Here is a 16,191-nt window from a genome sequence, read left to right as displayed (position 1 = left end):
TGAATTATGCGAAAGCTGGGTGGTGAGAAAGTAGTTCGGCTCCAGTGTTTACATTTTAACATCGACACCAAGGACCTAAAAACGCGTTGCTTCCTGCTGCGCATATCTTGTGGTATTCGCCAATTTGAAATAATAAACATTGATAGTTCATCTCTTCTTGATGTCAGGTATTGTTTTAAAGAAATTTAATTGATAAAAAATACTATTTTGAAAGCTATGTAAGTATATCTATTTAACTCGATAAGCATTTCATTTGAATATGTGCAATTTCTTCTAGAATCCGACCATATATATATATATATATAACTATTTACAGGCGTATAGTGGGCTATATTTCTGGGCTACTTGTTTTTTTACATTATTGTACATTCCGTTTTCACTTATATATATATAGAATTACTTGATCAATCAAGAAATATTTTCAGCATAAAAATGAGCTTATCTTATACAAATGTTAAACAAACTATTCGTGTTTAATTAATTTAGTATCATTGATAATCCTCCGCAGAGCTGTTTTGCGTGTTCCTCGCGGGCCCCATCTATGTTATAAATAGGTACCTATAGGCCTTTTTAACCGCTTTCATCACCGGTGTTCGTTCCTACGTACTCTGCTCACTGCAATACCGGGAAAAAGCCTATTTTAGCCGAAGGCGAAGGCTTTAAAGCCAACAGCGAGATATCATTAAAAAAATGTATAAACGCGCATCGACGCGTGATAATGGCGACGCGACTTCTACGCATTAGTGTTAAGACTTAACGATTTTAATAATAAATAAACAAGGTTTTTGATTTATTGTCGTCACCTATCGGCTGCAACATTTCACGATTTCCTGAGATTCCTAGTTGGAAAAAATCTCACGTTGAATTTAGTTTTTTTATTATATTTTTTCAATAAGTTCAGTATTTTTTGATTCAACCCAAAAAATAAATTATAAAAAATGATGCAATATTCTGTTATTTTTAAAAACGCAAAAAAATGGTTTGATTAGCATCAGATGCGTTTGGTATAGCATGTTGGAGTTGTTTGATGTTTTCTAGAGTACCTGTACCAGCCATACTAACAGTATGAAAAAAAGAGGCCTTAGTGTATTAGTTAAAAATTTGTATAAAAACTTAATCTACATGCATGTTTTTACGCACTTTACTATTTACGAGGTAGTATTAATATAATACAATATAGCAATTTGAAACATGTATATGATTGGATTTTTAAACAACGTAATAAAAACGAGTTTATGAATCGTCGTGTATTTTTTATTATTAGGGCGTTTTATGTGTGGAATCAGATATTAAGATACTTGAATCTGCCTAGTCATAACCTTGTTACTGTGTTGATAGGTCAAAGTTCTACTGAAATGTACTAATCCATTTTAAAGGCTTTATTCAACAAGTAAAATATTCTATAAAAATATTACAATGCGGAATTCATTGTAGTATAATATTACATAAACATTGAATAAAATTATCAACAATATCGCTAAACAATTCATCTAACATTAAATATAATTTCAATAATAGTCATTGTACATAAAGTACTTAGTCACCATATATAATTATACTAATTATTACCATTGCTAAAAAATTCATGACTCTTGAGTTTTACAAACTCTGGTAATGCTAGCTTCTGATGTGCATTATTTATATCCAGACTGATTTGTTTTATTAAACCATCTAGAGAGGTAAAATTCATTTCCGGTCTCAAATATTCAGTTATACAAATTTTTAGAGTTGATCCATAGAAGTCACTTTCAAATTCGTGAATAATATGTGTTTCCTGGAACAAATATATAAAATATGTTAATTGAGTTTTCAAATTTATTTTCAATTTAATGGAATAATGAATTTCGAAACAATACCATAAATGTTATTTATCCCATATTACCAAAACACACAAATACATTGTATTAAACAGTGTTTGTTTTACATTTCCTCATGCTTTTTTTAATCTATGTATATTCTTCCAAAATGATCAGAAACTTCCTAAGTCTATAGACTGGTTGTCAACAGATAGTTGAGTAAATATCAATAGTAACACAATAAGGAACAGTTTAAGAGTCCAATAATGTTATCAGATAATTTTATCTGTTTCATGTCTATCTTAACGTAACAACTTGGTAATCTTCACAATATGGGCCTTCATAATAATTATCTTTCCATACAATTGAAACTTAACTGATGAATTTATTAAGAAAGGCTAATAAACATCATGCTTTGACTCTTAGTTTTTTTAATAATCAGATTAATTACAATTTATAAGTTCATTTACATAATGATTTAATACTGTTTCCATAATTTATTAAGTTCAATAATGTAATAAATAGTTACTGTTGCTATTTTTAAAGCTGAGAGCATAATAATTTTCTGTTTAAAAATCATTCATAACTTTCACACTTATTTGAGATAAATAAGACAGGAGTAATAGTTATAGTACAGGCAATTTTTTCTTTAATTTGTTATCATCTATCTAAATTATATTGCAAATTCTTTATGTTTTGCTATCTAAAAATATACCATTACAGATTTTTGCACCAGATAGTATATAGTATGTATGGTCACCTAAATGATTTTTAATTATACATAGATGAATTCTTGAAATATATTTTTTAAAAACTTTTTCATTTCTTCCAATATTTTCTCTACTAATCATGTTTCATCTTTAAATGACTATTGATGCCTGGTCTAGCTTTTTAGATTTGACCAAATAAAAATAGTTCTTTCTGGTAGAGGAGGAGGAGGAACAAGATCTGGTTTAGAAAATGGCAGAAATTGTTGTACAATATCATTTATAAATTGTTTTAGACAAATTTTCTTAATCAAAATACAGTGGCAGAACCAACAAAATGGTGATAGTGAATTAAATTTTACAATCAAAGGAATACCACATTGATTAAATTGTTTCATGATCTACTAAATTTTAATTCTACACTGTTGTCAAATTGGAAAATAGTATTTTACACAGGTTTTCATTTTTAAACAAATGTAAACATCATTAATATTAATTACCTCATTAGTAATATTTTTTTATTTAAATAAGGACTCATCATTCTGTCACATAGTCAACATCTAAAGATTTATGTAAGTATATTTTATTATAGACAAATAGAATATATAATACATCTATAAGAAATGCAAGTAAGTTCATAGCACCTGATAATTAAATCAGGTATAGAAAAATAAATATATATATTATATACATACCACAGACATGTCCTCATTTTGATAAACAGGACACCATCCAATATTAACAACCATTTTATAGACTGGTTGTGAGTCCACTTGTGCCCATCCACAATATACACCACTTTTAAAATCTTTTGGCAGACATTTAATAACTTCACGAGAAAAATTTGCTGTAAAATTTATACAAGTTTTATTAAAAACTAACTAATTAACTATTGTGTTAATTTAGTTATAGCAAATTAATAGTTAAAATAAAAAATCTTTACGATTCCATGTTAGCTTTAATTAAATGTTATTTTATTTATTAAACGCACCTGTTGGACATCCAAGATCTTTTGAACCCCTACCAAATCCTTTCACTACCTCCCCTTTTATAAAAAACGGCAAATAAGACATTTTTTTCACTTAAACTTTCTTGAACTTTTTTTTCAATAATTTCACTTAAGAACCACTGATATTTTTTTTAAATTACCATCTATCGTTCTACGTTGTTTGAAAAATTATAATTTGCAATAAATTAGAAATAATCTTATTTTATTATTGATATAAGAAACTACATTTCCCAATCATTGATAATTCAGTAAAGTTATTGAAAATATGAATGCTTGTTATAATATCATCACTAATTATAATCCCCCACCAAAGTGATGAAGAGTATGTATTTTGAATAATTAATAATACGGATAGGAATATTATACATATATAGTCATCATATATTATATAGTAGAAGGTAGAAGCCACTCACGACAAACATTTTAAGCTAATCTTAATGCCACGCCCTCTTAAGTTCAGACCCTGAACTATATAAAAAATATACATAATATAGTTGATATCATAATTTATACTTTAAATTCAAGCGTAGGAATTTTATGCTATCAAAAATATATACAAATAACTTAATCTTTCGGGAACCTAAACGGTCAGCCTTATCTGTTTTATTCATTTCAACCATGATTAACATCGAGGTTTATAGGTGTTCATATAGTGACATACCCAACTCTGCCTACTGCGAGAAGCTAATCATTATAGTTTACTTTCATTTAACCATTCCGTATCATGTGAAGCAAGCTGTAATATCTGGTGGAGAAAAACCTTTATATAGTTCGTTCATAAGTGTACCTGCATGAATAAATGATATGAGATTTTGATTAATAACTTACTTTATTTTTTTACATTGCGTTTGCACGAACGTGAGCAGTATAGCACACTCGAGCATTCGTTGATGTATTAAATATAATATATTTAATATGATGTATTAAAGTTAATATTAATTAATAATTAAGATGTTGAAAATTACATATTATGTACTTTTCTTGACACATTTACTTGGAACTATCGTATAATAAAATCAACACAATTTATCAGGGATTATTAGGTTTTTAAATACAGATTAAAACTAATCGTTATTATTGATAGTATTGAAACGTGCTATCAAAAAAGATAATTTTTCGATACATTGGTACTTTTAAAATGTAAATCTGCTCCTATAAATTTCTTTTCGTGGTATACTAATTTCATTTTTGATATTTTCAATATACACTTGCTATTCTTTTATCGATAAGATATTTAAAGATATAAAATGCGAAAAACACAACATTAGTCCGAAGCATTTTAATTACCTACATATATCCTAAATATAAGTATAATATAATAGGTGATCAGGTTCATGTCTAAATGTATTTCAGGTTGTTCTTTCTTTTAAATGAAAACTTAAAGTATTCACTATTCCGAAAGAAAACTCATGCCAAACTACGTAAGTATATAAAAACAGAAGATTTTTATGCATTAGATTAACGATATATATATTTTTATGGCCTGGTATTGAAACCTTTAACCCAAGTCTTATTTATGGCCATTATTTTTATTTACGTTTTAACGTTCCATTTGTTTTCTTAAATCATTCCCACGGTATTTTTCAAGTATGTACTGTTATTAAATTATGTAATGCAAGTAACACTTTTTATTTTGAACAAATACCACTTGATGGGTCAATCACTAACTGATAGATTTCTTCATTTATTATTTTAGCGCAGTTTATAAATTTTTCCTTATTCTATGAGTTTTTTGTTGTCAATTGTCAAATTATAAAGTAAGACAAAGTCGCAAAAGACGAAGAAAGTAATAATATCACCTAAGAATAAAATCTAAAAGTGAAATAAAACTAAATTTTACGTTATGTCGTCCTTTATAATTTATATTCCTTTCCTTGTTTTTTCTAATATTAATATCAATGTGCTAAAGACATACATCTCATGTTAACGTGAACCAGAAATCATCTTCAAAAAGATGTAGTGTATGATAGTATATTTATGTTTTTGTGATGAAATAATATTCATTTATTACGAAGTGCATAGTATTGTATACGAACACAAATTACGTGTAAATATGAGTGAAAAAAAGAGGGATAACGAACAAAACAGCTCTGCATGGGACATTCCTGGGCCTTCCTCTCTAGCAGCTATTCTCGACACTGTTAATACGTCGGATGCTGTGGAGACGACACAAAGAACTGGTAATACAATTTCCTTATTTACTAAATCATGTTGAAAGTAGCATGAAAACACTGATATGCTTTTCTTTAATTTCAGATGAAATGGAATGTGAAACACTTTTTGCTGAAAGTGATGATGATTTAGAATTACTTCCTGCTTCATCAAATATAACCACTGAACAAAATGCAATAAATGTCAATAAAGGAAAAGTAATATCATCTAACTGTATCAATTCTACGTCTGCTAATCAGACTAATTATGAAACAAGTCCTCTCTCATATCCTAACACAGCCCATACACCTGTTCCACATGAATATCAACCTCTTCCAGATAGTTCAAGCTCTTTTGATTTTTCAAGGATTAATCCAGATAGCACTGTAAACTCGCAGTCAAACTTACAATATAGATCAAAACCTCTAGAAAGTTCTGTCTATTATCCTACCTATAACATTCAGTGGCCACAACCAAGGGAAGATTTTGTTGTGGGACCATACTCTAATAGCACAGTTTTACCTTTAAACTATACAGTTGCAGCTAACCCTCAGCCTGTACAAGAAACAACTTCACAAGAAAGGTATGAACATGTTCAACCTAGATTGAGGAATATGTATGTGCCTGAAAGAAGGCCTCAAGGTGCTCCAACTAATAATTTAGAACGGCCTAGTAGAATGTTAAATATTTCACCTAGAAGAAGACTATCTAAAGAGAATCAGGGTAATTTTATCGAAGTTAGTTCAGAAGAAGAAGATTCCATGTCAGTTCCAAGAAAAAAACAATGTGAAGGCACCACTGGGCCAAAACCAACATCTAGTTGCATAGAGCCATCTCACTCTTCCCTTTACAACCATGTGAATACTTCTAGGGTTGATATAAAACAAGAGCCATTAGAGACCTCAACGTCTAGACAAAAACAGATGGAACAACCAGAAAATACATTCAGACATAGACCTAATAGCCAACAAATTTCAGGACCACATCACAGTTGTCAAAATATGTATTCTCATGTAAAACAAGAGAATACACCAGTTTCCAATAGTAATCACAGCTGTAGTCATAATCAACCAAATCAAGTATCAGCAGCACCAAGCTATTATAATTTTCATAATGGATCTCACCACCACCATCATCACCATCACCACCACCATCACAGAAACCAGGTTAAAAATGTACCACCCACTGTTAAAGAAGAGCCAGGTCTGCCAATAGTGACAAATATTAAAACAGAGAATACACAAAGTCTTGATGCTAGTTCATCAAATATAGGTAATATAAAAACTGAAGCTGGTGAAAGAACAGCTGTGAAATTAGAAAACATAGATACTGGAAGGGTTGAAAGTAATGTAACAGTTAAATCCGAAGGACAGAGATGTTGTGTTGATGCAGCAGGAGATAGGAGACTTAAGGAAAAATCCCCGCAACCAGGAACTAGTTCAGGAAGAAACTTTCCCCAGGCTGGTAGCTCTGCAGCAACTTCTAATCAGGTATGTTAAAAAAATTAAACATTGTATTTATTTGCCATAATAACATAAAACAAATTATCTTATATAATTGTTAGGCACTTATAAATTGTATATTTGTCTTATATCTAAGGAACATCAAGAACCATCAAGAGGCGTTCCACCAGGAAATAATATGCCTGGTGTTTTGTATGCCCCTGACTTACAACTGGATTGGGTATCAGATTCAAGTTCAGATGATGATGTCCAAGTGTTGGGTGAAGAACAGAGAGATGTAAGTTAAAACCACTACATCCCTAAAAGCATATTAGCAGCTAAGCGAATGTAATTAAAGTTTTGATGAATTACTTCAATTGGTGAAAAACCAATTTTCATAAAAAAATATATATATAATGTCAATTGAATGCTACTGAGACCTTGACATAAATGTGGCCTAATCATGAAGTTAACGCATTTAGTTTTATAAGAAAATATACCGAGCTAGATATATATTTAATTGTGAAATTATTTTAATCATAATCTATTTAAAATGTAAACATAACATTCTACATTTAAGTATATCTTAAAAGTATATGCGAAATTGTGTAGTTAATATGTCTATATTCACAGCGTGAAGTCATAGACCTGACAAGCTCTCCTAACCGGAGTGATAACCAGGATGATACAAGTAATACTGCCACCGTGGGCTCTGTTCGCTCTCCAAGACCTTTATTTGAGTCAGTGCCACATCGGGATCCTCCATTGTGTCACACTGCCCCAGTACCCTGTCATGCACACTTAGTTAGAACAAGGTATGTTCATTAACCTGTTCAGATGAATTAAAAAACAGAAAATTGGAAAATAAAATATGCAACTAAGTGCTTTTTTGGTTAGCAAATGTTTTTTTTCTCTTTATGGCCTGATAGCGAGGCCTTTAAGCCAAGTCTTATTTTAGCAAATATTTAACCAATCCTCCATAAAACCGTAGACAAAAACCTGTGCAAACGCTAAACCACAAATATCTAAAGCAAACAATTATCAATAAAAGAAAATTCTGTTCACAAGAAGCCTTTTTAAATAAATTTAACTCTATACAACACCTAGTCCCGAATTTGTGTATAATTATTTGCGTAGTCTTAATAGGATTGTTTATGGTTAACGTTGCTACGGCTGATAAATGAGTGCGAGGATAATTCCGATTTTAACGGTTTCTTAGTATTTGTTCTTAACGCGACCAAGTTGTTTGAAATAATCTGTAATACGAAAAATGTTATTCATCGATATTAGTTATGAAGTTTTGGAGGGTGATAGGATGTTGTAAGTACGAACATTATATCCTAAAAATTAGACTATATTTATTGAATATATCAGTGTCTGAATAACAAGAATGCGTAATTTCTATCTTGAGTTCTATAAGACCGACAGCATACGGCTTCTCATAAGGGCTCATCAAATACCAGAAGTCTCATAACTTGTGTCTATTAAATACAGTTAATTTATATTAATTTATGATCCTAAAATAACAAAAACGTAAACCATTTAATTTTATAGTTGATTATTATTTAATTGAAATAGCATCTTATTTGCTATATAGCTGGGGTCTCCAAACTTTCCAGCCTTACTCCATACAGGCCATTCTCATTATTCCAGTAAGTTCCGACTGCCAAAACCATACATACTATCATTGTTGCCGATGGTAAATAGTGATATAGTCCACTGATGAAAAAGAGTCCGCATTTCTGTGGAAGTTATCATTCTTTGTTGATTTGACAAAACATGTAAACGAACTGAATTTGAGACTTCATGGAGAAAACCAGCATCTTCTTGATTTATACATCAATAAATCATTCCGGAAGAAATTGATACTGTTTCAATCACAACTACCAAGTAAATGTTTTTCACATTTTAAAACATGTGAAATATTCAGCCATAGTAATACCACTGAGACTGAGTTCCCTATAGATTTTCCAATCGAAACTTTAAGTGCTTTGAAAATAAATTTTGATTCCCGTCTGTCGGACTTTGATGCCATTGCGAATCAAATTAAGATTTTTCAGAATCCTTTTGATACTGACATTGAAACCCTAGCCTTGGAACTTCAAATGGAAATGATTGATCTACAGTTCAGTGATATAACTAAGAACAAATATCAAAACTTATCTTTGTTGGAATTTTAAAAGAGTCTTCTACTGATACAATTTGAAATTTACTATAAATTTGCTCGTGGGCTGTTTTCTGTTTTTGCTACTACTTATTTGTGTACGAAGACCTTCTCCAAAATGACGTACACAAACAATATTTACAGATCTAAATTAACTTATTAAATCTTCAATCTCTTTTAATAATTGGTACAAGTAAAATTAGTCAACAAGTACAAACTTTTGCCAGTGGAAAATTTCAATTACATAAATCTCATTAGTATTTAATATGTCATTATGCTTGTTATAAGTTATGTTTTTATCACAAAAACAATAACAATCAGCTTACAACAATGTTATGAGTAGTTAACCCGTGAACATATCAATGTAGATGTTCTATTAATAATTATTCAACATAAAATTAGAATACTTCAGTAAACTAAATTTAATTTATTATAAAAAATATGTTCTCTAAAAGGAGTTTTCAAATTTCAAGTATCGTAAGTAAGCTCACCGCGGTCCGTAGTTTGGAGACCCCTGCTGTATAGTAATCCAAATAGCTATAAAAGCCTCGTGGCTAACCGGTTTCGAATAGGAACCGTAAAGCCTGGGGTTTCGGGTTCGAATCCAGGTCGTTTCTTAAAACTTTTTTTCTTTCAAATTTTTACCATTCTTTATTAAATATTGTTTGTAGGGTGAGATGTATGCTGCCATGCCGCGGGTGTTGTTGCGCTCAGCAGCCGACCCACGCGCATACCCATCCTGCTCATCCAGCTCATACTACGCACCCACACGCTGCTCATCTGCATCATGTAGTGCCGCCACATGCGCACCGTGAGTGTATGACCCTAGATTTTAATCTATGATTTTTTATTTTATCTCTGATAGCTATGGTACAATTTTTAAAAAAGGAATAACAATGTATCGTTTGTCTATTGTTTTGAAACTGTTATCTTTGTTCCACAACATTGAATAAATTTAAGTGTGACGCAAAGCGGTATGGACTGTCTATAGACTTATTAGCCTGGGTGTTTGGACCTATTGTTTGTGACTGAGCCATTAGTTAATAAAATCATACTGTGTATGGCATATTTACGTATTATATATTTTTGTCTCGAAAGCTAATATATTTTTTTTTATGATTGCAGTGAGCGAGCGCCGTTGCGATGCAATGCCGGCGGCGCCTCCATACTTGGTCCACGCAAGGTTGTGGCATCGACAACAACATATCCTTGTAAGTCGTAATTAAATTTAAGCCAAAACCAAAAGATAGCGAAAACTGGACAATCAACATACACTAGGCAGAAGGCACAATAATTGTCGTAAGTGTCATGTAACGGAACGAAAAAATCATAACCTGCTAATAACAGCTAGTATTAATGCAAAGAACTCTGGCCCACACATTCTGGTGTATATTTTGTATTTATGCATTTCCGTTACCATTTTAAATAAAATCCAACATATATTAGAAACAACAATATTTATTATAATATAATAATATAGACTAACTAAATTGTTAAAAATCCCTGTACACATCCCAGTAAAGAATTAATCTGGTGTTAACTTTATATAGTGTTGAATGTACTTCTTACTGACGTTATAGAGAATTATTTTATTACAAATAATTTGACGTTTTAAAGAGTTTGGTGTTTTAGAGGGTTTGGCATCTGCCGAACGACCTTATATCATCGGGTTTATATTTTATTTGAATTGTTTAACAGGAGATGCAGCGCCGCATAATGGGCAATATGAACCCGGACGTGATGGGGTCGGCGCCCCCACATTATATTCCTAGACCCGTACCTATGCCGGCGGTATGTATATTTTTAATTAATTCTTGTATAATTTATTATCAATTGATATACTTAATATCAAACTTGAGCAACATAAAGTGGCGAAATTTTTTTACCTTGGCATTATATTGTAATATACATATAAATAAATTTATCTCAATCTAAATTGTCAATATCATTGAAAAATTAAGCCTTTTTTAAAATAAATTAACATTTATTTATTTCATAATATGCACAAATAACAATTAATATGTGATATGTTTAAACGTTTTTTGGTTATAGTTATAACTTTTTCTTTTAGTTCCCGGATCCTCTGGAGTCTGATATAGAAGTGCCCTTATTGGTGTAAGTTCATCTATAATGTTCATTATTATATACCCAGCTCATAAAATCATATAATTTTTGCATGACTTACAAATTCATGTTATAATTTATTTGTTATATCTCACGGACAGAACGTGGAGATATATAAATAAAGTAATAAATTCCCGTTTATGTATTTTTAACAGGGATGGCCATCTCCATCACCATATGCACCATTACCTTCAAATGCGGCCTCCGCACCTTCATATATCGATTCAGCCTTCTGTTGTGGTAACCTATTTTCTATTACTAATTTGGACTGTAAAGGTAATGTATTCAATCGTTCTTATTATTTTCATAATAAGAATGGACTATATATATAACTACAGAATTTGTTACCGTGTTTACAATTTTTTTTTTAAGTTTTATTGTTCAAAATTAAGGCCAAGTGGGTTTGACTTGAAAAAATCTTTTGTGACACTTGTGAAAAAGATAGAACTTGAAATAGTTTGATGCTAATAAACGTTTATAAGGGTGTGTATTTATAAGGTTATTTTGGTTTAAGATTGTGACATTTAATATAGTTGAATTATTTCGCTTGGATAAATGGAGGAAGCTGTCTTTTGCAAAAACGAAATTGTAGTTAACGCAGTCAACCAACCGGGGACCGCTAAAGATTTTATTATTTTTATTTTAACAAAAAGTATAAAAAGAAGTAGGATTTGAAACCAATGAATAATTGCCTGTAACGTAATATTATGGCGTCAAGCCTCGAGACTTATCCTCTTATATCATTAATAATAAAAATATAATTACACTATTCAACTACTTTTTATCTCTTTCCGTCGAATTGTATTTGTAATGCAAAAAAGACAAATTAGTGCTTTTGTTAAAACGGTTTAATAATAATAATAATTAATTTATTTTTCTCCCTTAAACATTAACAATTATAATTCATAATATAGTGACAGTATTGGGAGACTGACCCGTAATATGGATAACCAGGCTTCCATTCCATAGCAAGTCATATACATAACAAAAAGGAAGTTTGTAAGGGATTGTGTATGTGAGTGTGTGTGTATTTGTGTGTGATAGTGGGAAAGGGTACGCATGCGTGTGTTAGTGAGTGTTAAAGGGTGTTTGACATGACAAGAACATATTATGTGAAAATTATTATTTTATTACTTCTAGTAGAATTTCAGTTTGGAATGTTAATGAGATTACGCTACACAATAACCTATAGAAGAGTAGCCTATAACGAAATTAATCGAGTAATAAACAATACAGCAAGGTGGTCAAGAAGGCCTTGCAGCGGCGGCGGCCATACTTCAGGTGCAGGAGGCCAGGCGGGAGTTCCGAGGGGCTTCGAGGGCCGTCATAGAACGCAACACGTACAGGCACGCGTACGCCCGTCCAGCGCCGCACCATCAAGACGAAAAGTGCACTATTTGTCTGTCAGTGTTTGAGGTTGAGTCGGATTGCAGGTCAGTATCGGCATTACCAAGACTAATGATGGTCAAGAAATTATTATATTTTTATCAGGGTTACCATTTTATTAAATTTTAAAATTTAACAGGGTACTAGTTTTAAATGAGAATATATATACACGACGCTAAATGCTAAGAGACACGTTAAGTTATATACTAGATGTACTGTACCAATAGGAGCATCAAATACCCATTTTTTGCGATTGATCTATTTTATATGTATTTATAACGATGCATAATAATCGGTCGCTCGCTTAATTGTTGCGTCTTGAACGTCATTATTTGTAAACAATACATGTTATAATTCTATTACTGAAAATAATTTGATTTTCAGACGGCTCCCTTGCATGCATCTATTTCACATGGAATGTGTGGACCAATGGCTTGGAACAAACAAACACTGCCCCATCTGTCGAGTGGATATTGAGACACATCTCAGCAAAGATGCATCCTTTTAAATGCTGATAAGGTATAGGAATCACATGTTAAACATTTAATTTTCTATTTTTTTTTAATATTATTTGTTACAACGAAATCAGTCTTATTGCTCAATTTACTAAAGTAAAGATAAGTTGTGTCTACAGTCTACACTGTGATTTTTGTGAGTAATGGGGTATTCATTTAAATATTAACAACCAATGTTATGACATATATATATATATGTATAAAGTATATAATTGATATCCTATCATTGATCATACAGTTCATTGATATGAATTAAAAAATTGTTGAGAATAAAATTTTAAATTCATGTGCTATTATCAAAGCAAACTTAATGTAACAGCGATATTCCACTCCATTAATAATTTTAAAATTGTCAATAGAGTGCCATTCATATAATGTAAGTTGCTTTGCTAGTTTATTTGGTAGTTTTCTAATTAATTTTAAGAATAGCCACTTTTACCTTATCTGTATTTTTGCCCATACTTAAAATGACAAAAGAGAGACTATGTGGTGTACTAATATTTTAATATTTACATTCATTTTTACTTTAAATTTAATTTCATTTTTTATCATCTGGTTTTAATTGTTCTTCTAAATGAGGAGCATTTATTATTGCTAGCTGCTGTAACTCCAAACACTCTTGTTGCAGGTCACGTGTCAGTTTCTTCTGGTTGTTGCAAGCCCTATACATAATTGGAACTATTTAATGAAATCCATACAAAATATTATAAATGTGAAAGTGTGTTTGTTTCTATTTCACATAAATGATAAATATAAAATCAACTAATTTGTATAGTTAGAAATGTAGCCTATGTAACATGTAAGTAACATATACTACATTTTTTTATCAAATTTTTCTGTACCCACTAAGCAAGTGCATCTGCGGGTAAAGCTTATATGTTATATATTACAGGTGCAAATTTTTAACAAATAATTCTATTGTTGTAACTTGCAAGTCAATAATTTGATGGAAATAGGTTGTGTTTATTTAATAAACGTATTTAGTCTAATGGATTTTCTTACATAATCTTTTCACATTTCTTTTAGGAATTATATTTTAAGAATACATTTATATATGTATCTGATTGTTGACTTGCAAATTAAAATATTTTAAGTTGTTTTGTTATTGCAGTATGAATGTTATAATATGATTATATGTAATGATTTTGTCACATTTATACAAAACTTGTAGGATCAATAGAGTATTATATTCTATTGCATTTCTGAGTGATCATCTATATATTAAACTGTATTATGCTTTAATAAACATTTTGTATTTAATACTTCAGTATTTTATTAATTAAATTCACATAAATGCCTTGAATAGACTTGCATAAAGAAATGGGCAATTTATTTTCCATTGGGAAATATTTTCTAATATTTGGGATCTTGACAACATTAATTAACAAGAGTTTAGTTTTATTAGTCTTTACCTATTAGCATGATCAATCCGTTCACATATTGCGTCTGAGGCAGCAGTGTTTCCAGATAAATAGGAGATTTCTGCAGCTACAGTTGCTAATTTTTCAGCATAGTCCATATAACCTAAAATTAGATGTATTCATTTAAATACTCAGAAATTAAAAATTTACAACAAAATCCTTTTCTTGTAAGTGACTAGCCTAAGATTTGATTTTCAATAATTTTATTACAAATTACAGTGTAGTCCTGTAATCTGGAGAGTTTGAATTATAAGGCAACCCAATTCCATTGCATTCTTTATTAGTTTTTTGGCATGGACAATTGAACAGCCTCTTGTGACTAATAAATAAAAACAATTATTTTTAAACTGTGAATTAAACACAGAGTTTGTTGTTAACCAGCAGCAGTTTAGCAAGCAGAAAATGTGTTTTATTTGTATTAAAATATCTTACTAAATAATGTTCTAAGATTATGATTAAGGTCACACAATGCTCCACGAATGGCCACAAGCTGATCCCAATGTTCGGCAGGTGTTCCATCCTCACCCCATTCTAAAGCTTGCTTTACAAGACATATTTCTTTTGTTAATGCATCTCTTAATCTGCCAATAAAATATAATGTACCATAAAAAGTTAAAAATTATTTCAGTAAAATTTAATACTAAGTATTAATAAGTACATTACATACACTATCTAAAGACCAATTTTATTTAATTTAAGAGTTTTTAGACAGATAATAATGATATATTACAGGATAATAATGATATATTAAAACAACTTTTAACGAACAACTTCATTTAAAAAGATAATAGGTATACATGTTGTATTGTAATAATTATTAACCACTTACGCCACTTTAACAAAGTATTTACCTCTCGCTAGTGTCTTGAATTGCAACTAAAGTAACTGTTAGCAGTTGAGTTGCTGCATTTACGTTCACTGTAGTAGCTTGTCTTATCAAAAACTCATGCTCTAAACAATCTGTATTACTTATTTCTGTGACCTCCTGTTTTTGCTCATCACATGATACAATTGTCAAGGCTGAAAATGTGATTGGAGCTATTTTGAGAATTTTATACGATAATTTTCTACTGTTAAACTTATAAGAAGTCTTGAGAAGACTGTACAGTCTTGTTCGGAACATTTTACTGTAGTTTTTATTGGACTTTTGAAGAAATTAAGAACAATCCATATTTTTTATTACGAGCTTGAAATTTAAATAGGCCGTTTCTTGTTACAAAAAGCTTGCGTTATGACTATTGTGGTGATTTAGGATAAATGTATCACATGTTTGTTTGGATTGTAGCTTTTTATGGTTGTGAATTGTGAGTTTTGACTAGGTACTGATAACTGAATCATAAATAACTTTCCTATATAAGAAGTTACTCTATGAACTGAATACTGAAATCAGTTGACAGTTAAAATTAGAACTTTTTACTTTAGCGCCTACACTCTACAGTTACAGTTTAATAATTAATTATACATGCTTGATGCTTC

At 30.6% G+C, this 16,191-nt stretch overlaps 3 protein-coding genes across 4 annotated transcripts; 1 reads left to right on the top strand and 2 right to left on the bottom strand.

Annotated features, from left to right (window-relative positions):
• Window positions 1-1,364: 1,364 nt before the first annotated feature.
• LOC111004386 (riboflavin kinase) lies at window positions 1,365-3,866 on the bottom strand. Its single transcript, XM_022275395.2, has 3 exons — window positions 3,495-3,866; window positions 3,199-3,350; window positions 1,365-1,774 (listed from the first exon to the last, which is right to left on the bottom strand). Exons 1-3 carry the CDS (start codon window positions 3,574-3,576, stop codon window positions 1,559-1,561), a joined length of 450 nt encoding a protein of 149 aa, XP_022131087.1. The 5' UTR covers window positions 3,577-3,866; the 3' UTR covers window positions 1,365-1,558.
• A 1,391-nt stretch (window positions 3,867-5,257) lies between these two features.
• LOC111004312 (E3 ubiquitin-protein ligase Arkadia) lies at window positions 5,258-14,556 on the top strand. 2 transcript variants are annotated; one of them, XM_022275304.2, is made up of 12 exons: window positions 5,258-5,692; window positions 5,769-7,153; window positions 7,263-7,403; window positions 7,739-7,920; window positions 9,941-10,086; window positions 10,395-10,480; window positions 10,968-11,060; window positions 11,341-11,384; window positions 11,549-11,633; window positions 12,630-12,826; window positions 13,164-13,298; window positions 13,923-14,556. In XM_022275304.2, the coding sequence occupies exons 1-11, from the start codon at window positions 5,476-5,478 to the stop codon at window positions 13,285-13,287; spliced, it is 2,700 nt and encodes an 899-aa protein (XP_022130996.2). In that variant the 5' UTR covers window positions 5,258-5,475; the 3' UTR covers window positions 13,288-13,298; window positions 13,923-14,556. The 2 variants fall into 2 exon arrangements, with proteins under 2 accessions (XP_022130996.2, XP_022130997.2); XM_022275305.2 differs by having other exon boundaries at window positions 5,259-5,692; window positions 9,941-10,080.
• Window positions 13,782-16,044, bottom strand: LOC111004314. The gene is made up of 4 exons (XM_022275306.2): window positions 15,567-16,044; window positions 15,148-15,296; window positions 14,707-14,818; window positions 13,782-13,956 (listed from the first exon to the last, which is right to left on the bottom strand). The coding sequence occupies exons 1-4, from the start codon at window positions 15,836-15,838 to the stop codon at window positions 13,833-13,835; spliced, it is 657 nt and encodes a 218-aa protein (XP_022130998.2). The 5' UTR covers window positions 15,839-16,044; the 3' UTR covers window positions 13,782-13,832.
• Between the last annotated feature and the right edge of the window lie 147 nt (window positions 16,045-16,191).

This window comes from Pieris rapae, chromosome 14 (genome assembly GCF_905147795.1).
Source record: "Pieris rapae chromosome 14, ilPieRapa1.1, whole genome shotgun sequence".
Taxonomy (NCBI): domain Eukaryota; kingdom Metazoa; phylum Arthropoda; class Insecta; order Lepidoptera; family Pieridae; genus Pieris; species Pieris rapae.
The sequence above is the reverse complement of the archived record's forward strand: the minus strand, read 5'-3'. Positions and strand labels throughout refer to the sequence as shown.